Source organism: Watersipora subatra, chromosome 1 (assembly GCF_963576615.1).
Source record: "Watersipora subatra chromosome 1, tzWatSuba1.1, whole genome shotgun sequence".
Taxonomy (NCBI): domain Eukaryota; kingdom Metazoa; phylum Bryozoa; class Gymnolaemata; order Cheilostomatida; family Watersiporidae; genus Watersipora; species Watersipora subatra.
In genome coordinates this window covers 33,538,145-33,559,965 of record NC_088708.1, presented here as the reverse complement: position 1 = coordinate 33,559,965, position 21,821 = coordinate 33,538,145, and the positions used below count along the sequence as shown (strand labels likewise).

The window sequence follows — 21,821 nt, the reverse complement described above, 5'->3', positions numbered from 1 at the left end:
TAAACAATGAGAAGTAGTGAGAGTTTTTGCTATTAGCCTGCGTGCTATTAGCCAGCACGTTTAATATTGTGATCGAACAGCTTCTCGTGACAATATGCTAAGACCCGTGTCATACGCAAAGCAGTTAGGTATTTGTTCTCATATAATGTCTTATATCGGTTAGCTAGCAATTTGATTTATTTAGTCTAGTCACTAGTGGGTAGGGTGTCAGACTGGTGAATGGCAGGGTCTGAGATCGAATCTTCTTCAGTACGGAAACTTTATTCCAAATATTTAAGATCTATAGCCGGACAATCAATCCTACAAATAAGCATACGACGACAAACTTTGAAAAATATATATAGATAGAAGAAAGATAGCTATATAATTTGCACTGTAGACTATTGCCTGTCCTCACAAGCTTCTTGGTGAGAATAAGGTGATCCTCATGCCCCACAAGGTCACTCACATTAGACTGAAGAGGCCAAGCGTGATGATTTCTAAAGCTGCCAATCTTGAGTAAGTGCTTAATGGTGTTATTTCCTTTCAATAGTTACCACTATTTTTTAAACCGTTCATGAGGTAAGGCTAGGTAGTAGTATTGATCAGACTGATCAGTCAACTCGCAATTGAGTACCGCAAGTGATTTCCTGATCATCAGCTGACTTTCAGCTCTCAATTTTGGATCTCCAGAGCTCTATGATTATGATGAAACATCAACAGATGAGATTCTTCCACTGCATTGATAGTTTGCCCTTGTAGAAGTAATTATATTTTCAGTAATGAACATCTTTTATTTGATCACTCAGCGTATCAACTAGACTTCCATCTGATCATAAACACTATGGAGGGCAAATATCCTATATTTGCCCTCCATAGTTTGATTACTTTTTTGGCGAGTGCTCAAGATGTGTAACATATTTTTTTTAGTTTTACCAACCTTTGCAGAATTTTAAATTATTTCTACTGTGTTTGAATTAATACACATTTAGTTTAACTATTTGCTCCATTGTTAGGTACCATTTCTTTTGATGAGTACTTAATTATTAACAAAAGAAATTGTCAAGTGTTTAGTAACTATAGGTGCTTTAGAATACAGAGAGAGACAGCGAGAGACGGAAAGGGTGGGGGAGAGGGAAGAGAGAGGAGGAGAGAGGGGGAGAGGGAAGGAGAGAGAGAGTGAACAAAAGGGATGGAGAGAAAATAGTGAGAGAGAGGGTGTACTACAATTATTGCAACTGAAATACTACGCTATACAATGCCGATGCGATTTATTGGCTCAAGTTGACTTAGTCATTTTAGAACACGAGGTAGTAATACATCACAGCCTCAATTGAGTTAATGAGTTGGTCATCTGAAGATCTGAGGTAGTGACTTAGCTTATAGTTGACGTCCTTACAACTCTAAAGCCCTGGTGCCTTCAACACGCTTCACCCTAGGTTACTCAGGTGTCTGGCTTCCTCAATGTGCTGATTCTTGCCACAAAGAGCTGCTCTCAAAGTCAGTCGTTCTGATTGGGAGAAGACTCATAACTAGTGTCAGAAATTGTCATTTGTATAATTTATTTTGTGTGTTTTACTTCAATATGAGTCTCCAAAAACCATAAAGAGCAGACAGGCAAGATGCATCATCATGTAATGCATCTATCTAGTTATTAACCCAACTGTTTAACCATTTTAAATACTTAGAGCTAACGATTAACAGAACAGTGTCAAGTGTTGGTGTATGTAGCGACCAACAAGAATTCATGGTGAGTTTATGTTTTATCACTTGACTGAAGGCAAGTGAAGGCCCCAGCTACAGCTAGCACAGCTGCCCGCAACACATCTTCTATGAAGGGGTCCGCTGGAGGAAGATCTGAAAGAAGTGCTGACAGTACTGGTAGGCTTTCTCCGCAAGCATCTACATCCGGTAGCAAATTTGTGCAAATGAAGAACTCCTTACAGAAGGTCTGGGACGATTACGTGTCACGCACAGATATGAAGCGAAGTATAGGACGGAGTCTGCCGTTAGTAAGGGTTACTTACCATACTTATTGTAAAGAGCACACCTTGTAACAGCTAATATTCTGACCAGTTTCACAATAAAATTTTTAAAATGTCAGTCTTTGCATCTGCCCTGTAAACAACCGTACATTTTCTCAATTTATGACATGCCTATTTCTATTGGTTTCATCATTGTAACTTGACAGAGAGTAGGTAGTTATTATTATGTTCTTGTCATTGATTTAAGCCATTTATATTCGCAGTTGCTTTTAATTCTATTAAAGACATCTCGGCAAAGTCGAAATTGTGCCTAACAACTTCACAGCAACTTTTAGTAGTGAGCTTATTTATTGCTATCTTCAACTTGATGTTATGTTTGATGCATCATTTTACTAACATGGAGACAAAATGTGTACTTTTGCTTCGCTTCTTCGTTTAGTTTCTCTACTTTATTCATACTTAATAACAAATATGATTCAATAGTGAACTGCTGCGTTTATACATCGCTGCCTTCTGCCTATATTTAGGATAAAATGATGTCCTTCTATGAGCAGTTTCTCGCTTACGTTGTGTGGCAAGATGAGAATTCTTCTGAAGAAGATGGTTATGGCTCAGTCCTGGTATGATATTCGTATCACTGTAAAACTTGGTATGATATCCGTAAGATTGTGAGTCTTGGTATAATATCTGTATCACTGTGAGACCTGGTATGATATCCGTATCACTGTGAGACCTGGTATAATATCCGTATCACTGTGAGACCTGGTATGATATCTGTAACACTGAGACCTGGTATGATATCCGTAACACTGTGAGTCTTGGTATGATATCAGTATCACTGTGAGACCTGGTATGATATCCGTAACACTGTGAGTCCTGGTATGATATCCGTATCACTGTGAGGCCTGGTATGATATTCGTATCACTGTGAAACTTGGTATGATATCTGTAAGATTGTGAGTTTTGGTATAATATCCGTATCACTGTGAGACCTGGTATGATATCTGTATCACTGTGAGACCTGGTATGATATCCGTATCACTGTGAGACCTGGTATAATATCTGTATCACTGTGAGACCTGGTATGATATCTATAACACTGTGAGACCTGGTATGATATCCGTAACACTGTGAGTCTTGGTATGATATCAGTATCACTGTGAGACCTGGTATGATATCCATAACACTGTGAGTCCTGGTATGATATCTGTAACACGGTAAAACATGATTTTTAAGCATCGCCATTAATACATAATATAATTTTATTAACCTAATGCACGAGCTTTTATATTGAAATATAGCAAATTCAACTACTACATGTTAGTTTATAATTGTATGTATGTTGCAGGATAACCTCTACCAGTTCTTTGGAGACCGTTATATAATGGAAGAAGCAAAATATGCAGCTGTTCATGATTTTTTATCAGCAGTTATTGACTTCTCTCGAGATCACAGGGTAACTGAGTTTCTACACGCCATAACACATCATAATGGAGCATTGAGGTCATAGCCACTCGGTGCAACAATTTACATCGGGTCAAATTGTCCCAACTCGTTCTGTTGTTTTTCTTCTGTGCGAAAAACATACATTTTATACAAAGCCAGTGCTATCATTTTTGAATATGCAGAACCAGGTTTAAATGGGTTTTTACATCATGACATTTTTTTTACCCGTTGGACCAGTGACTTATGGATCACTCTTAAAAGTAATTGATTTGTGGAGGACTATGTTCGCTTCGCTGTCAATACTTTTAAATAAATATGAATAGGGTATGTAATTATGACATGTGACATTTCTCAGTAACATAACATGTCCTGGAAGCATAACATGTCTTGGAAGCATAACATGTCTTGGTAGCATAGGATGTTTTAGTTTCATAACATGTTTTAGTTACTTAACATGTCTTTGCTATGTAATATATTTAAGTTTTGTAACATGTTTTAGCTATGTGAAATGGCTTAGTTGAGTGATATGTCTTGAAAGCAGGCCCTGTGTTGTAGGATGTACAGCTATTCGCTCATTCCCTGGTCGGCAACATAGATTTCGCTGCCTGTAGATACATGCTTGTACTCAGCAACTACATTGAAACAATTGATTGGCAGGATGTCGAGGACTTCCGTGCTTTCGCTGCTTCTGTTTATCCATTTATCCAAGTGAGTTGACCTCTGGACCAGCACTCTGACTACTCTAGACCAGCACTCTGACTACTCTATATCAGTGCCCTGCCTACTCTAGACCAACTCTCTGACTACTCTAGATCAGCACCCTGACTACTCAAGGCCAGCACTCTGAATACTCTAGACCAGCACTCTGACTACTCTAGACCAGCACTCTGGCTACTCTAGCTTAGCAACAATTATTTGGTTTTAAATGTGGCAGATTTTATACAAAGCTTCAGTATTTGTCAATAGATAATTTTGTCACGTTTATAAAACCATTGTGGCCTTTCATGAGCAGTTGCACTGTTGGAAGACCCAAAAAAAAGTTAACATGCATTGCAAAGAATGTTGTTGATGGAGACACAGCTTGATTCCTACTGTTTCTTTTGAACGACACACTACATCAAATTAATTGCTCAATTGGTTGTGCTTGAATGTAAATAAGTGAGCAGCCTTTATGAGGAGTTTACAAGTAGAACTACTAGAAAGTACTAGAATACATACACAACTCTTCCCCTTCCTTGATACTGTTGATCAGCTGAAGCATAGTTGCCATGCTAGTTGATGTTATTGTTGGGGCTCATCATCACTGATGTTAGACTCAGCTTTCTTATGTTCTTGGGAAGGATCAGGCGCGTCAGCCACAACGCTTATTAAAAATTTCTCCTAATTTTTGTCCAGGATGAAGATTTAGAATCTATGCAGATGGGCTACGTGTCATTCAGTGAGAACAAAGTCTCCAAGTTGCATGTATTTGAATACATCCTACACTTAACACTAAAAGGCAGGGAACCACGAATTCAGGATGTAGGTGTTCGGTTATAAAATATCTTGTAACAATTAGTAGTGGATACACAGGAGGGCATTGCAAAAAGGTTAGGGGTGGGTTATGCAATAAACTAGTTTGTGTTAATAAGAGTTAGTTGAGTTGTATGTGGGTCCTGCCAGTTATAGGATGCAGGCAGACTGTCGCAAGGACTAAGATTTTCTGATCTTGAGTTTAAAGGCGAAACCTTTTATGTCTAGGAACATTTCTGTTGACCAATCTGGTAGCTGTCTTTTTATGTTTCAGGCAACACCAAAAAGGTAACTCATTCACACCAGCTTGAATTGTGTATTAGACAATGTGATAACATCATTACCAGACACGCATTAAAATATGATTTGTATCTTTCGCTGCTTAACTTAATTACTTACAAGGTAAAGTTGTTAACAAAACATAAATGCTCATTGAGTCTTGTTCAGTTGAAATCAAGATGCTACTGCTTAGTGCTAATGTCCGATTGTTATCATTGAATGCTGACATGAGTTAATAAATGTATTTTGGCACCAGCTGGAGCAGCAGCTCATGCAGTACCCAAGCAGGGAAATGGGGCTCATGAATGACGAAGAGTTCAGTGAGGCCGTTGATCACATCTTACAAGTTCCGGATGAGAAAAGACGCAAGGCACTCTTTTCAGAGACATTGCTTCTTCAGCAGTTAGATCAGGTCGATGTCTTCCACGTTCATGTCAGCAAACTTGCATGTAATTACAATATATTTATTGACAATCTATTGGTTATGTCTAGATTGAAGTTACATCATAGACTCGACGCCGATTGAAGATGTATGCGTTCAGATTACCTAAGTGCCTAAGATTACCTTCAGATTATCTAGTGCCTAAGATAGTCATGTGATACATCAGTTAGCTCATGGAACCTGAAAAGAGCTACATCTCAATTGTTGAAATTTTTTGTGTAATTATCTTGGTGCACACAAAAGATGCCTTACAAGTTGTAAAATACCAATAGAAACAATGATCCTTCACTAAATAAATACAACTACTTAGTTGGGTGCGATGTCACTACCATGCCTTTTTGGTTAGCCCAAGAGCTTTTGTAGCCTATCAAGTCATTGTAATATGGCTCTTGTTGCAATGCTGCACTGTTCTTACCATCTCGAACTGATGTATGTACTCCTCATTCGCAGGTATCCTAGCCTACCTACAGCTGGTTGAACAAAGCCACAAATTGGATTCGAGTATTCACGAATTCATACAAAAAAGCAGGCCCACACATGAAGGTATGTATGCTCAAAACACAGATTGTATTGTAGCCCAGACATACACTCTGTGGTATGCACGAGATTCCTTAAGCTGTTGTTAGGTACTCAAACTCCCACTGCAGGAGTTTTATCATTCCTTTAACAAGAGTTAACAAATTTTAGTAGTAACTCGAGCAGGCAGTCTTAAGATCAAAAAGCTGCTTGGACTTTGAATTAAGCTAGCTCCTGAGCAGTTGCACAGAGGACACCAACTGCTACCTCCGCCCTCACTAGTTCATAGCCAAAGCCACAATGAGTTTAGTGAGTCGTAAAGAAAAGATAGTTCTCTTATCAAAGATTTTGGTCATACAGTCGCTTAGTACTTCAGTTTAGCACGCTCTTGTCAGCTTTATGTATAGGCCAACTGGCTATATACAGACACCTGCAAGTTTGACATCATTTTGTTATCTTTCTTCGTTTTCATTAGGGTTACTATTGTGTGAACTTTTGTTGCATCAGATTTAATGTAACGTAATTTAGTATTTGCTACAACGCTGTTTCACACTTGGCGCTCATCAGGCTGCGATTGTGTTTTGGCAAGATTGGGCGGTGTAGTGGTGCTGCTTATGAATTCCCTAAAATAACTCCGCACATGCCTACATGTTGATGTTAATCCCTTCTATTTAGTATTGTTAGTTCTGGTTTGAACATTATGTAGTATTTTAATAGACATCAGATGCAGCATTTTGTTCCATTGTTGTAGGGTTGGGCATGTGATTTTATTTGTATTTCTATCCAATTTTCATTGTTTTTTTTTAAATATCATGTTTGCTAATTTCTGAATAAATGAAGCTTTGTGGTTGTTGTACCTAGATTTTAATTCTGTTGCACACATTCCAATACATTACTTTGTTTTCTTGTCAGTTTTATTTATTTCGGGTTCATAAATTGTTTTTGGTGATGCACTTGTTGTCTAGTATTTTTTGTTTGGTTTTGGTTTGTTTTTCTTAGCTGAGTTTATTGTACTGTCACACTGTGCATGTATCATGTACCTGCACTTCATATTTGACATACGCGAGTAGCTGATTTTCAGTGTGTGTTTGTCAAAGAATTTGCGGAAAGGGTGTTTTGTGAAAGCATCTGGAAACAATTTGAATGTCTTTCTTTCCTATGTTGATTGCAGCATTTGAGCCATTGTTTTGCGTCTTCTACGGTGTTTTGTTTTTGTGGTTGTTTCTGTTGGGTTTTGGAGTTGGTAGTTATGGCCACTTTGTGTTAGTGCATCTTGGTAGTTGTTTCATTTTGTCGAATTCTTGTTGGTTCTGGTTGGAGTTATCTTCCTGATAGTTCATAAGCATCGCACTATCTTGCCAAACTGCCAATTGCAGCCTGATGAGCGCCAAGCGTGAAATAGCATTGCAGCTGCCATGAGAAACTTTAGTTATAAAAATCATCTGATTTTATATATATATACATATATCCACATATATGCGTGTACATGTATGAGTGTGTGTGGGGAGTGTGTTGCATTTGTGTATATATATATATATATACTGCATGTGTGTATATACGAGGGCCATTCAATAAGTAAGGGGCATTAATTTATACAAATACACATATATGAGTGCGGATATGTTAGAGTTGTTGTTATAACATCACGTGCATTGCTTGGTTTGCAGCCATTAAAATGACATACACATTTCTCTGTTATCTTTCTGCTGTTGAATATTGTAGAAAACCTTGGAGTTCATGGGCATGTGGTACCTGTCCACCCATCTATCCAGCTTATGACGATGCAACGAATACAGAACCTATCATTTAATGTGGCCAGGTGGGTACTCACTCAGTATTGTCATAGGTAATGATGGCCCAGTGTTTGAGGGTAGTCCCTAGCAAGGCTATTTAGAAGTAGACCTCTCGTCTCTAGAATCGATTGTCTAAAGTTTTAAGCATCTGATTTGCAAAGCCACAAATTTGAACTTGATGGATTGTCAGCATTGAAGCGAATTCGTGCCATCAAAGAATTCTCCCAGTTTTAAAATACATGTATGTACATATATGTACAAGTAAAACAGATTGATCTCATTGACCAACATTGCTAAACAAAAGTGTATCATGGGACAAAATCGTGTTTTGTTGTAGAAGAGACAAATGTAGAAAGGACAGAATGGAGACCCAGAATGATGACAAATTTTTCGCATGAAAATCACAGCCAAAACTTACTACAGAAAGATTAAATTATTTATAGCCATATTAATGTGTATATTTATATATCAAATGAGTGTTTTTATATATACAGTATATACATGTATATATATATATCTATTGATGTATTCAATGTGCAGCCTATCTTGGCCGCTTATACCCTCGTCCTAACACAAATATTTCAGCAGAATTTGATCTACTAGCATCAGGCTTAACCTTTTTGACGTCATCAAAAAGAGTCTCAAGATAAGTAGTAAATTGTTTAGTCCTGTTACCTTCCAAGATCTTACAGAGCAATGTGCCTCCATGTCTCAGAACCAGCTCTGAAAACTCCACAAACTTCACTTGCAAGTCAATGATCTGCTCATGGTCCATCAACTTGTGTCCTGTGGCATTAGGAGCCATGTCACTGAGTGCGCAGTCTATTCTTTTATCACCTAAAACCTCAATAACCTTGTCCCTTGATGTCTTCTGTGTAAAGTCAGCATTCCTGATGCATACACAGCCTTCTACCTTGTGGAAGAAATCTCTGTCTATGCTCACAATGAAACCTCTCTTATCTTCTGTCAAAAGATAGATTTACATATTATGCTAAATTTTGATATACTGTATCATTTTGTGGCGTAAACGAAAACTAGGGCATTTTTCAACCTATCAACTGACAGTGGCATTATGAGAAAATTAAGTTTTAGAGTGTTGATAAAATTGTGCACCAAATTATGAAAACTGACTCTTCATGTTTCATATAAAACTAAATTTGACGACAAATACTGGTGACACATTTTTACGCTAGGTGCTGAGTAGAAAGGGCTGTGCCCACAAGCAACGCATGTTGTATGTATTACTATCTTTGTTTTCATATGCAGAGTTTTATGTTCATGGGCTGATAATGGATGGTTTTCCTTGGTAATCACTCAGCATAAAGGTAATCACATTGACAGAGTAGAATCTAGGTCACGATATTAACATGAGCAAGGGCACCAAATAACATGCCCTCACCTGAGTTGACCAGCTTGGCAGCTACTTGACTCCATGATCCTGGTGCAGCACCGCAATCTAAGACTGACATACCAGCCTCTAATATCTTATACTTCTCATCGATTTCAAGGAGCTTGAACGCACTCCTGCACCTGTAGTGCTCATATCGAGCAAGTTTGACATACTTGTCATTCATTTGACGAATTAGCCATTGCCTTGAACTTGTCTTTTGAAGGCTGATTTTCCTTGACGAGCTGTATCTACACAACTGTTTGAACGTTGCATTAGCTACAAGCTTAGAAGAGCAACTTCCAACAGGGGAGATATTCATCCTTCTGCTTGTATAGTTTTAGATTGACAGCGCACACCTGCAGTGATATCAGTAATACATGTTTGTTATCTGCTTACAAAATAATATAGCAGCCCACCACCATTTTACTTTTGAAAAACTACTTATATGTAATATCGCTTTTAGTGTTCATAGAACTTCACTAGATATAACCTTACAGGTGCATACAATAATAAGGTAACTGCTACTACAGTCATATGTGCTAATTGTTATGCTTTAGCAGAACCAGAAATTTATACAACTGATAATACCATAAAACTTCTAACTGAGCGCCACCTCTATTTGAACGCCACCTCTATTTGAACGCCACCTCTATTTGAACGCCACCTCTATTTGAACGCCACCTCTATTTGAACGCCACCTCTATTTGAACGCCACCTCTATTTGAACGCCACCTCTATTTGAACGCCACCTCTATTTGAACGCCACCATGAGAGAAGGGTTGAAAAATAAAGCGCCACCCTTTATTTAAATGCCACCTCCAATTGACCGCCACTACAGAAGAAGGGTTGAAAAATAGAGCACCATGGCCTTTATTCAGAGGTTTTACGGTATTTGATATTTTTTATGCATAGCAAACACTCATAACGCAATTTGCATACATTTATGTTAGCAATTTCTCCTACTGCAGATGTTATGCCACGCACTAGCAACATGATCAATGGTCAGCATGTATTTAAAAGATTGTGATTAACAGCTTGATTAAAAAATTAAACGAGTGATTTACAATTCCCTTACCATGAATGCCCTTTTACCATATCTAGGTCTCTAGGATATCTATCATTGGGTACTCCTTGAGATTTTAAACAGACAGTGCAATGTATTTAATGCTTTGAAGGTTGGTGTAGAAACTAATGAATGTAGCGCTGCACAGTCAACTAGCAACAACAAGCTGTCTAAAGGTATGGGATATCAAGTTTCTAATTCCAATTAAATGTTATGTTGAGACAGTCAGATCTCTCCTAGCAGATAATTATCAATTAATAATATTAATCAAACATTTGCAGTGGAAATCCTGATTACTAATACGATTACAAAAGATGTTAAGCTGCTGACCCGCAGACACAGATGAAAACTCCTTAAAACTATAAAGCCAGACCTCAATTTTCGAATGTTTTTTATCTTACCCAAATCGGATGTTGACCAAAAAATTTGAGATTTTCATGCCTCAGACTGATAGAAAATTCAGCTTTCACTCAAACTGGAAGACGATATTTTTTAAGCTTTAGTTCGTAGAAGTAGACAACAGTTAACTGCTTCTGCTGTGCTTTTTTATTTCACACCATCTTTGCTAGAATATGTTACTGTACTCTTGCCAGAATTTAAGTAAATTTTAACCTTGGTCTTTTAAACTAACCTTTTAAATTAATAAAAATAAAATATCTGAAATGTATTTTTTTCATGCTCTTAAATATCGTTTCTTCAAACGAGACCCACAGTCTATTTTCACACTCTTTTGCTTATGGTATACAACACACAAGACTGAGTAAATGAGGCTGGGGTACGAGTTGCTACACATACAGCAGTACAGTAGGGTCTACATTCCCCAATTCAGTAACAGTTTAGTTAACAGATTTTCATGAAGCAATCGCTGTATTTTACATATTATATGATCTTTTATTACATGTGTATAAGGTTTATGGTCTACAACGGTACAAATAATGCTTTTAAAGTTGTTTTCTAGATTTGGAACAAGTTAAAATTATTTACATCAATTATAATAGGAAAAATGGTTTCGGATTTTAAACAAATCAAATTTCAAACAACCTTCTGAATGGATTATGGTCGAAAATCGAGGTGTGACTGTATAGGCCATAATATGCACAAGTATTCATATTTATAGATGACATACTTTGTTTAAAATCTTCGTTAAATGCAACTTTCCGAGTTATTTTTCAATGCTTTAATAATAATCATGATTTTGAAATATCATACATGTAGAAATGATCCTACATGAAGTATATCTATAATGAAGTATATCTATAATGTAGAGCCTAGTTTTTAAATGCTCTAAAAAAGGTAGTACCAGAACGTGTTACAGTTCTACGCAAAATTATTGATTGAGCCAGATATGAGGATTTACGAGTTTAATATGAATTTACGAAATTGGATGAAAATTCTAGCTCAGATTCAAACATGTTCTATTTTATTGTAAAATTCCCTGGTATAGTGTACTACTGAGCCATAAGCATATGGACCTGATAAGATGGCACGACGGCTTGTTTGTACAAACTAAAATACATAATTATTTCCGTGCAGATCCTGAACTGATTGCAATGCAACATATCAATGTTAAATTATTACAAATATGTGATAGGATTACATAAAATTATCTTTTGCAAGGAAGTTTGTTCAACGGCCGAGAACTCAAATCAATCAAGTTGCACATCGCAACCTGTAGTATGTGTATGTAGTACGTGTATGTAGTATAAAGAGCATAGCTCATCAACTTGTGACAAAACTTTTTCCGATGTATTTATATCAGTTAACACGTTTTCGTGAAGCAAGTACAGTATCTGGGATCAAAATATTGCATTGCTTAGGAATATCACAGCGGATACATGTATATATATGTACTTATTCTTATAACCTGCATGAAACCTATTTGAAGTGCGCACATTGTTTAATTGGTTACATATATGTAGATACAATGTTGATTAGAATTTGTATTTAGACCCAGTACAAATATGGGATGGGTGATATAGCAAACTGTAATAGAGATAAAATAGAGAAATACATTAATGTTTATCTATCATGATCTAGATTGATACAATTTAGCACTAAATTAGAATACTCAGAGCAAAGTATTCATATTTAGTAAAATGTACATTTTATCAGAAATACAAAAGTTTCACAAGCGATTGTGGGCTACCAAAGTAATGCTTTACACATAACGCCAAAGCAAAATGTGAACTCGCATCATAGAGGACTGAAAGTAAAGATTTTGCGCAAATCTGAAGCAGTTATGAAATTAATGGTGGTATAGCTAAATATGGTCCAGCTTGGATCAATTTGAGGAGATAAAGTGAAGCCCTATCTTACAAAAATATTTAGCAATTATATGTAAACTAAGTGGGCTTATGTAAAAGTCCTGGTAGTACGGTGTTTATTTGTCATTTTCACTATTTTATGTAAGTTGATGCACCTTTATGTCTGTGATGTTACAGCTTTTACAGATGTGAGTACGAAGTAGCTTTAGGCTCTTGTATTGATACTGAGATATGCTCCAGTCTGTCCACAATCATTCAATTTTGGTTCGTTTTTTCTGTATCGTATGTCCAATGTAAGACAAATTTGTGCTTTTATCATATCAGGCTTGGTGCTTATGAATAGCTAGCAAGCTATCTTCCAGGTTCATCATTGATATTATGAGTAGTTGATGGCAGATCCCTAAAAAGTCTTTGGAATGTTTGAATTTTTCAGGGAACTTGGTTTTGTATCTATGATGGTTCACCAGGACATTTGTGACTTTTCAATTTGCTATGAAGAATACAATGCTTTTTGAAGAGCTGACTGATATACTCCATACCTTTGTCTGTGTATACCTCTTTTGTGGTCATCCGTGAAATGCTTTAGTGCATTGGTAGTATTACTCTTGCGGCGAATTTATATGAACAACAATATGAAAGAATTAATCGATGAATTTGATGATGAGTTTTGACATCTAGTAGTTGGTGTTATAGCCTAAATATGTACTGTAGAAGCATACCCAAATGTAGTGGCTACAATTGGCTCTAGTTGGTAGTCTTGTTTGTGATTTGGCCCTCGCCACATATTTTATAAGGTGCTGCTTGATTGGATATTGATACAATCAACCAGTTGACTTTTTAAAGATTAATGATACGGGTGTTGCTCATATGGTTAAGCATCCAGGAAATCTAACAATGATTAGGTGACATTTGCTGAATCCCTATGTTTGGTGTGGAAGAAGAACCGGTTTCTCATGAGTTTTATTAGAAACTCATCTTATTAGTCAAGTGTGCATTATTTTTGCTAAAAGTATTACGTTTGTGTAGAGGCCTGCAAAGCCTTTTGAACATTTATTTATGGTGAGTGGGATTTTTTCCTTAACACTGGCAAAGTTTGCAATGCCTCTGACTGTCACCAGCTGGTTGGAACGTCATCCGTCGGCAAGCTTTATGGCTTGGTTTGAAACTTTGAAGGTTTGGTCAAGGCTGAGAACTTTCATCATTGACAAGATGGGTTGTTGCCCAGCAGTCTGCCACCAGAGACTGATTGTCTCAGTTGTCGTACTTTGATTGATCCGAGGCAGGGATCACAAAAATGTATGTTCTGTTCGCAAATAAATGCTATTCTTTGTTTCCTTCCTTCTCTATGAAGCGCACTTCCTCGATGTATCATTTTTTCTTGCTGCAACCACATTCAAATTTAGCTCTAAATCTGCAGTCCTTTGCGAGATGATTTGTGTTACTGCAGGCAACACATTTTTGTTGGTTATAGTTGCGGAGCTTGGTGTTGGTCTAGCTTGTTCATGCCATAGCTGTAGATTAGGAATGTAGCACTTAATTGTTTGGTGGAAATTTGTCAGCGCTGCTTTAAACTGGCAAAATTTGCTTTTTAACGAATTGGCGGTTGGCTAAGACAAATGGTTAGTATGTTGTTGGTAGCCTCTTTATTTTATTGCAATTAATACAAAAATTTTGGCGTGAATTAGGTAGCCTATATTGGATTCTGTATCACTCATAGTTATAGTTGGGAAATGTGTATAAAGAATCAAAACTCTCAGTATCTGTATACTTGCATAGTGTTCTGTAGATTTTGAATGCTTCCGTCCCATCATTTTTAACTACCCTAATCCTGTGATGTTTCAGCTAAAACCTAGGTCAGTTCAGCATAGATGCACATATTTTGTAAAAATCAGCAGCAACATCTTTGCCTTTTGTTTCAAGAAATATGGCTGTATTTATGCCCTCAGCTTGTGGGTCCCAGTAGGCCTATAAGTTGAATCTTATTTTCTAATTATAAAGTTATTTGAGCAGTTGTGAAAAATAAGTCACTGGCTTATAAGCTGATGAAACATCTGCCAACAGGTGCTTTGATATAGTTGCATAGGCTTTCATTTTAGCTCTGCTCACTTAAGGGGCAAAAATGTAATATTGTTTACATCCCGTGTTTTCAACACGGCACATTCAATCAGTTTGTAATGAAATAGCCTACCATTATAACATCTAATGTTATTTATAACAATTTAATCAATACATGAATGAATACGCAATGATTTACGACTAGGCTTTCTTAAAAGACAGTACATTCTTATTCAATAGTGATAATACTGATAATACTGAATATACGAAAATAAACCAGAAATCAACAATAACGCCTGTTGAGTGAGGACTGTGAGCAGACATTTTAATGTGTACAAGCTTTATGTGTACATAAAAAAGCTTATATATGTGGATATTATCTGAGGGCATTTTTATTGTGATGTGAATAGAATAGCCAGGTTGAAACTGAGAAAAAATGACAGAGGTACACCTGGTAATAAATATGGCACAAAAATAGTGGTTGCTGATGATTGGTTGATTAAAAATGTGTTAAGCTAATCATATAATAATTGAATACGGGCTTGATTAAAGACAATCAATTTAATGTATTGTACTAAACTCAGGGGTTAGGTAAAGGAGAGAAGTAAAATGTAGGCATGCTACAGATTGTCACATAACGTCAGCTATCCATACTAAAATATTTTCATCATGTCACGTCTATAATCTTTAGAATCAACATGCCTGTTTCAACAATATTACTATGCACAATTAAACATAACAGGCGTGTTTACTTATAGTCTATACATTGAGCGATGAATTTCGTAGTGAGGAAACGAAATAGACTTTTGTTATATATTTGCTAAACTCAGCTATTTCTAATAGCCTTATGCATCAAGCTATCCTGGGATTAGCATAGTAATATGCAAGCCAGCTTTCATGGAAAGCCAATGGACTATCACATAACACTGTATATAAGGATATTTAAGCCAGTGTATAACAGGAAGGGTAAGAATATGTAACGAAGGAAGATACCCTAGTGAGACAGAAGAACAAGGAGCACGAGATACTGTCTACAAGCGACGAAAATATATATGGACATTGTGGATTATTTGAACATTAACTTATATCTGCAGCTTTAGCTTGCGTTAATAAAGAGCCATACTCATTCACCAGTCATCTTGCTTGCAACAATTATAGTTGTGCATGAGAGCTAATACTCATTCGGTATAAGACAACTTGTAACCAGAACCCACTTGCAAGTGAATAGTCAGTGCTGACTTCCACAACATTGGTGGCAGCAGCGGGATATCTGTAATCCTGTTGCTACTGAAAGTTTAGCTGTACGCACAACCTAATAATTGTTAAACAGCTCTCTGAAGAGAGATGGCTCAAGGCAGAGACTCCAGAATGTCTACTAATCCATTCCTGTCGATCAGTAACCCATTAGCTAATCCATTTGCTGATACTGCGGAGAAACAGCCAAAGCAGGTCATGCGCTCTGATACATCATTTGTGATTTGTGATTTTTTTTACATCAGTACACATTGATGGGGCAACCTTCATTGACGATATGTGTTGGAACTGCAGGACAGACAGGCTGCCAGCAATCTCGTATTGTCTCCAGCAGAAGACGAATTAGCTGGACGTCAACCAGTGCGACCACCAAAAGATCTTCCTAAAGTTACCCAAATAGACAATTTGAGCAGTGTTAACTGCGGGACTGCAGAAAACTACACTGACTGCAATGAGACAAATTTAGCTGATGTGCTTCGTTTAATTTTACTAGAAATGGCTAAACAGACCAAGCTGGTAAAAGATCAGTCTGCCAGAATTGCTGCTCTGGAGCAAAAGAGACAAAGCGATAACAAAACTAATAGAAAATCTCGAAGAGTGAAACGTTGTTTCCGATGTGGAGACTACACACATCTAATAAAGAGTTGTACGGTATTAAAGAAAAGGTCACAGCCATCCATAACCTCTAATCAAGAGGAACCACAAAGGTTCACTCCTAAGATTATGGGTAAATTGGTTGAACCTGTGTCTTATACCAGTTACAACAAATCGGATAAACCATGCACAAGAACAAGAGTAAGCCATGCGGACAGTACTGCCACTACCTCGACGCTCGATGTTCCAGGAATGGAGGAGCAGCTGCATGTCTGTTCAGATAAACGGCTTCAATTTGCATCAGCAAAGGAGGTTGGGGCTAAACAAGAGCAATGCCAATCAAGGCTCACACATAGCAAAAGACATCCACAAAGTCATGCTGGGCATAAGTCTTTCGGCAACAGTAGTCTTTTCACAGGAAAGGTACAACATTGTGGAGCAACCAGGAACTCTCGCAAGCATTGGGCTGCTAGCACAGCTGGTAGCAGCAGATTGTATTCGAGTAGCAAAGCTACTCATGCACTTGCAACAGCCTATCAGCTGCATGCTAAAAAATATGCAAAGCAACATCATGACTACAAAAATACACTGGAATCTTGCCTTGATGAAGTTGTCAAAGAAAAGAATTAAATTCAACGCCGCTACGTGAAGCTGCTTCACAAATATGATGACCTGAAGTATCACTTCGACTCAGGCCAAAAAACCCTAACAACATCCTAGTTGAACAAGAAAACCAGTTACGCTATAAAGACAACTAAGCACTGTAATTTAAGGATGCAACAAGGTTGTCACTATTGGACTTAAATCCATACTTGCCTTATCAACGCTGGTAAGCCTACATTTGATTACTGGCACCGCATCTAGGGGTGGAGTATGTTATGGATTTGCTAAACTCAGCTATTTCTAATAGCCTTATGCATCAAGCTATCCTGGGATTAGCATAGTAATATGCAAGCCAGCTTTCATGGAAAGCCAATGGACTATCACATAACACTGTATAAAAGGATATTCAAGCCAGTGTATAAAAGGATGGGGAAAAATATGTAACGAAGGAAGATACCCTAGTGAGACAGAAGAACAAAGAGCACGAGATACTGTCTACAAGCGACGAAACTATATGGACATTTGTGGATTATTTGAACATTAACTCATCTCTGTGAAGCTTTATCTTGCGTAATAAAAAGCCATACACATTCACCAGTCATCTTGCTTGCAACAATTTTAGTTGTGCATGAGAGCTAATACTCATTCGGTATAAGACAACTTGAAACCAGAAGCCACTTGCAAGTGGATAGTCATACCTCGTATTACCTCGTAGGATTCTTCACGCTAAACCACCTAGGGATGTAAGGGGCGTGCCTCAATTAGACCCAAATGGATTTTTTCTTTGTAAAACAGTGTTCCAGTAATTGGTTTCATAATTAGAATCTATGAATTAATGTTACATAGAGGTCTGCAATTTAAGGTCTCGTATTGTCTTTGGTAAAAAGCTATTGTGGATGAGCGACCTGTTTGTTTGTAGAGTGATTGGAACTCCGTGTCATCGCTGGCCGTGTCATCGCGGAAGTCATCGCTGACTTCCACAACACTTTGCAGGTGTGGTCTATTTTTTGACAAAATGTTTTCAAAATTAATCCTCACACTAAGTATTACAGCAGTTTCACAAAAGCTTTTCACTAACAATATAGAAGGCAAATATTTGAAACAACTAGTGACTAAAATAAATTTTGAGCTGCGCTATCTTCCTAAAATTTTCTTTTCCAAAACATCGTCCATTATTTGACTAAACCACTCAATTAATGTTTGGGAGCAGATGGAACGCTCATGTAACGGTACAATTATACACATTATTCCAACATAAAGGTGCTTTAGTCATTGTAACGCGTTGGCTCTTTGGGATGCCGAGAAAATCTAAAGCCTACGCGTTTTAATATAGCAACAGGCAGTCATGCTTGTAGCGTAAGATTTTGTTTATTACTCATAGAAATCTTGTAGTGTTATAAGAAATATTTTTCAATCGACTACCTTCATTTTTAACGATTGAAATATTTTGGGTTAAGTTTTTGCGCGATTCCATTCAATTCTTCAATTCGTGGCGAGCAAAAATATTCCTAGTTCGTGTGATAATATTACAGGCACTGAACATTTCGCAAAATAGTTTTTAACTTCTAAAATCGTTCAATCATATTTTATGACAGAATTTAAAGTTTTAGTCTAATTTTCATATTCAATTTTTTTAGTTCCTTCTGCTTATATTAACAATATTCATATGTGCCATATGTTGTAAGTTTTATGAATTCCAATTAATGTTGTGCGTTCAGCGTTCATTTTTGTGTTAATTTTATTGCTGTAGTTGAAAACTAAAATAGTTTTAATTCTTATCTTATTTTCTTTCTTATCTTTATCTTTAGCTATTATCCAATACTAGTGACCCCATGCCTATTAAACCTTAACAGGTCGGAGAATGCTTTTTAAACTCGCAGAATGTTATGTACGCATGCAGCGTTTGCAATTTGCGCTTGGCAACAGCCTCTAAAATGCTCTGCTCAAAAATTAATTATGAAATAAAAACATTTTGTATTAAATTTGAGTAGAATAATTAAAAGACGAAAATAAAAGTCTATTTTATAGATACCTTATTGTGATTACATAGTCCAGAAACCAAACATGCTCGAAGACTCACTTCTTTACTGTTTCATTAACAAATAACCAAACTTATGCACTCAATATCATCTTTACTAATGATAAAGTAAGTTATCTAAAGAATCCTTGCAAAGAATCCTAAAATATTGGGCTATATAAAGGAAATATAGATACATATAAAACACACAGTAGCCTACACTTTTATGTGTCAACACATAATAAAGCTATTTAAACAACTATATAATAACTAGAGTTTCTCTTTCCAAAATCCAGATGCATGGGTGTTGTCAAAACATATAGTTAATATTGCACCAACAAGTGTCTCTCATAGGAAGTGCTATACGGTACCTACTACAGAAGAAGAGAATATCTTAAAGTTGTTATATCAGTAAATAGTTTTAACCTTTGTGAAAACAATTTTGATTTTCATATGTATAAAAAAGCCATGTCGGTGTTAACTGATTATTTGTGTGTCATTGTAGGCTACTTATTTTTACTTTAGAATCTCATCCACCTTACCGGTTTAGTCTAAATGATTATTCTAAAAGCATGAGAGTTCAGTATGGCAGTCAGGGCAATACTGCATTAAAACTGAGTTTGTAAGGTTAAAATACTTTTCATTTATCTGAATGTTGTAAAGTAATTTCAATGAGAGGCAGCGAAAGAGAAAACATGTTTAGCTATCAGTGGTGAAATTACATAATTTATTTGGTGGGCATGCCACTACTCCATGTTTTTAATATTCAAAATTACATAATGATTTCAGAGCTTAACAAAGAATTACTGTAAAGCTTATATAAAATTGATGTAGGACAGTTCTGTTTACAATCCATCACTCTGACATCGTTATACATTGCTTGTTGTGAATCATTTAATTAAACATGCATCTTACATATTTTAAACTTGTTTGTTTATTCTGTGAAATGATTTGTGTTGGACCTCAGCGCATGCATATAAAATATCCATAATGGAAATAAAAAACTACGCTTATTTCTTTTATGAAAAGCACTATTAAAGATGGGTTTCAGCCTCCTGAGGCCCAATTCAATTCCGGCCTCATCATTTTTTACAAGGTGATCTTTTACTGAAACCAAACCAGTGCGTAAATTCTTTGAATGTGTTTAATTCATATTTTCAGTAGTCACTGAATTCTTCCATGTGAGTATGTATTGTAAGAAACATTGCTACATCTTATGTCTGAAACACTTATTATTTCTCACATGTATAACCTTGCAAATCCATGTAACAAAGTATTTATGAGGACTTAATAACATCATGAGCTGAATAAGGGCCAGAAAAACTACATCAGTGACATGATTGCTTTGCCGCTTGCTCTGAAATATTTTGCACCCAAAAAAAGATGCAGATAACTAGCTGGGCCTGTTCACTTTCTTGCCACTTGCATTTTGACAAGCATATAGTAATATCAATTGGTTGCTTAAGTGATACTATTCATGGCATCCGAGAGTCACTTGTCACTAAACAGCTTCTAAAATGTTCGTTCTTCAGCCAGTTCAGAATACAGTAGCTACTTGCAGCTTTTAAATACCAACTCTATAACATTGTGAAATGGCTTGTAACTGCAATATTGAGAGATGCTGTTTTAAAATACTATTATCATCTATAACACATAGCAGTGTATTAAATGTTGCTACCGTTCCTTCATTATGAAAAACAATAATTATTGGAAATAAAAATGCAGAGTTTGACAAGGTAAACTGGCTTGGTTATATATTTGCATTTCGTATTGTGTAAAAAATATCCTGAATCTGTAGCTAGCCAATCATGTCACTGATGTAGTTTCTCTGCCCATTATCAGCTCATGGCGTAATTAAGTCTTCAATAATATTTTGTTACGTGGTTTTGAAAAGTTGGGCGTGCGAGAAATCGTGCTGCAGGCGCCAAATGCACCGAGGTTTCTTGCAACACATACAGTACATGTAGTTTTTGGCAAAAACCAGTGATTATTAAAAATGTATTTTGCAGACCTTGAAAGGTTTCGCACAACAGTTTTTTGAGTGAAAGGTCACCGTGCAAGAGCTGATAACTCCAAAGTTGAATATGTCTTTTGAATGCTTTGAAACTCATCTATACTAATAATTTAGAAGTTTTAGATATGCGTCACATGTTTATTAATCAAGTTTTTTCAACATTATGTCTGACAATATAGATTTCTTGCAACTTCAAATTAACAAGTCAATGGATATGGTTCAGTTTTCTTTAATGCAGCAGCTCTTACGAATTGGAAAAGTGTTTGGCATTCAACTCCGAAATGATCAGCCTTTTTCTTTTTTACAAATCTTTATGGATATAATGCATACTTTTTCTCCTAATTGCATCTCAGTTTACTCTCTGATTGGGTGAATGTTTTTTTTCAGTTTGTAGCCAGTGAACTAACATCGTTTTTTATCAGCTCATTTTGGCCCTTAAACGCTGAAGGAATTGTTTAAACAAAAATGTGCAAAACATATAAAGCTTGTAATAGACTAATTTTTCTGCCGTTGACAGGTTAATTTTCTACAATTACTAACTTGACAAAAATTAATTTTCTCGTGACATTTAAAGCCATAATTTTGCTTTATTTTTAATTCTGGAAATTTTAAAAA

The 21,821-nt window shown here is 36.4% G+C and overlaps 2 protein-coding genes across 3 annotated transcripts in view; one reads left to right on the top strand and one right to left on the bottom strand.

Moving 5' to 3' along the window:
- Window positions 1-8,491, top strand: part of LOC137398129 (uncharacterized) — a 31,804-nt gene extending 23,313 nt beyond the window's left edge. The window contains exons 12-22 of the mRNA XM_068084240.1: window positions 380-498; window positions 1,195-1,197; window positions 1,760-1,991; window positions 2,492-2,584; window positions 3,313-3,420; window positions 3,966-4,118; window positions 4,806-4,931; window positions 5,458-5,650; window positions 6,094-6,186; window positions 7,882-7,978; window positions 8,290-8,491. Of these exons, the coding sequence (XP_067940341.1) occupies window positions 380-498; window positions 1,195-1,197; window positions 1,760-1,991; window positions 2,492-2,584; window positions 3,313-3,420; window positions 3,966-4,118; window positions 4,806-4,931; window positions 5,458-5,650; window positions 6,094-6,186; window positions 7,882-7,978; window positions 8,290-8,350 (1,278 nt within the window). The 3' untranslated portion in view covers window positions 8,351-8,491. The remainder of the gene's footprint in view (window positions 1-379; window positions 499-1,194; window positions 1,198-1,759; window positions 1,992-2,491; window positions 2,585-3,312; window positions 3,421-3,965; window positions 4,119-4,805; window positions 4,932-5,457; window positions 5,651-6,093; window positions 6,187-7,881; window positions 7,979-8,289) is intronic.
- Window positions 8,272-9,693, bottom strand: LOC137398140 (ribosomal RNA large subunit methyltransferase E-like). Of its 2 annotated transcripts, none has more exons than XM_068084247.1 (2): window positions 9,352-9,693; window positions 8,272-8,915 (listed from the first exon to the last, which is right to left on the bottom strand). In XM_068084247.1, exons 1-2 carry the CDS (start codon window positions 9,659-9,661, stop codon window positions 8,494-8,496), a joined length of 732 nt encoding a protein of 243 aa, XP_067940348.1. In that variant the 5' UTR covers window positions 9,662-9,693; the 3' UTR covers window positions 8,272-8,493. The 2 variants fall into 2 exon arrangements, with proteins under 2 accessions (XP_067940348.1, XP_067940354.1); XM_068084253.1 differs by having other exon boundaries at window positions 8,272-8,912.
- Between the last annotated feature and the right edge of the window lie 12,128 nt (window positions 9,694-21,821).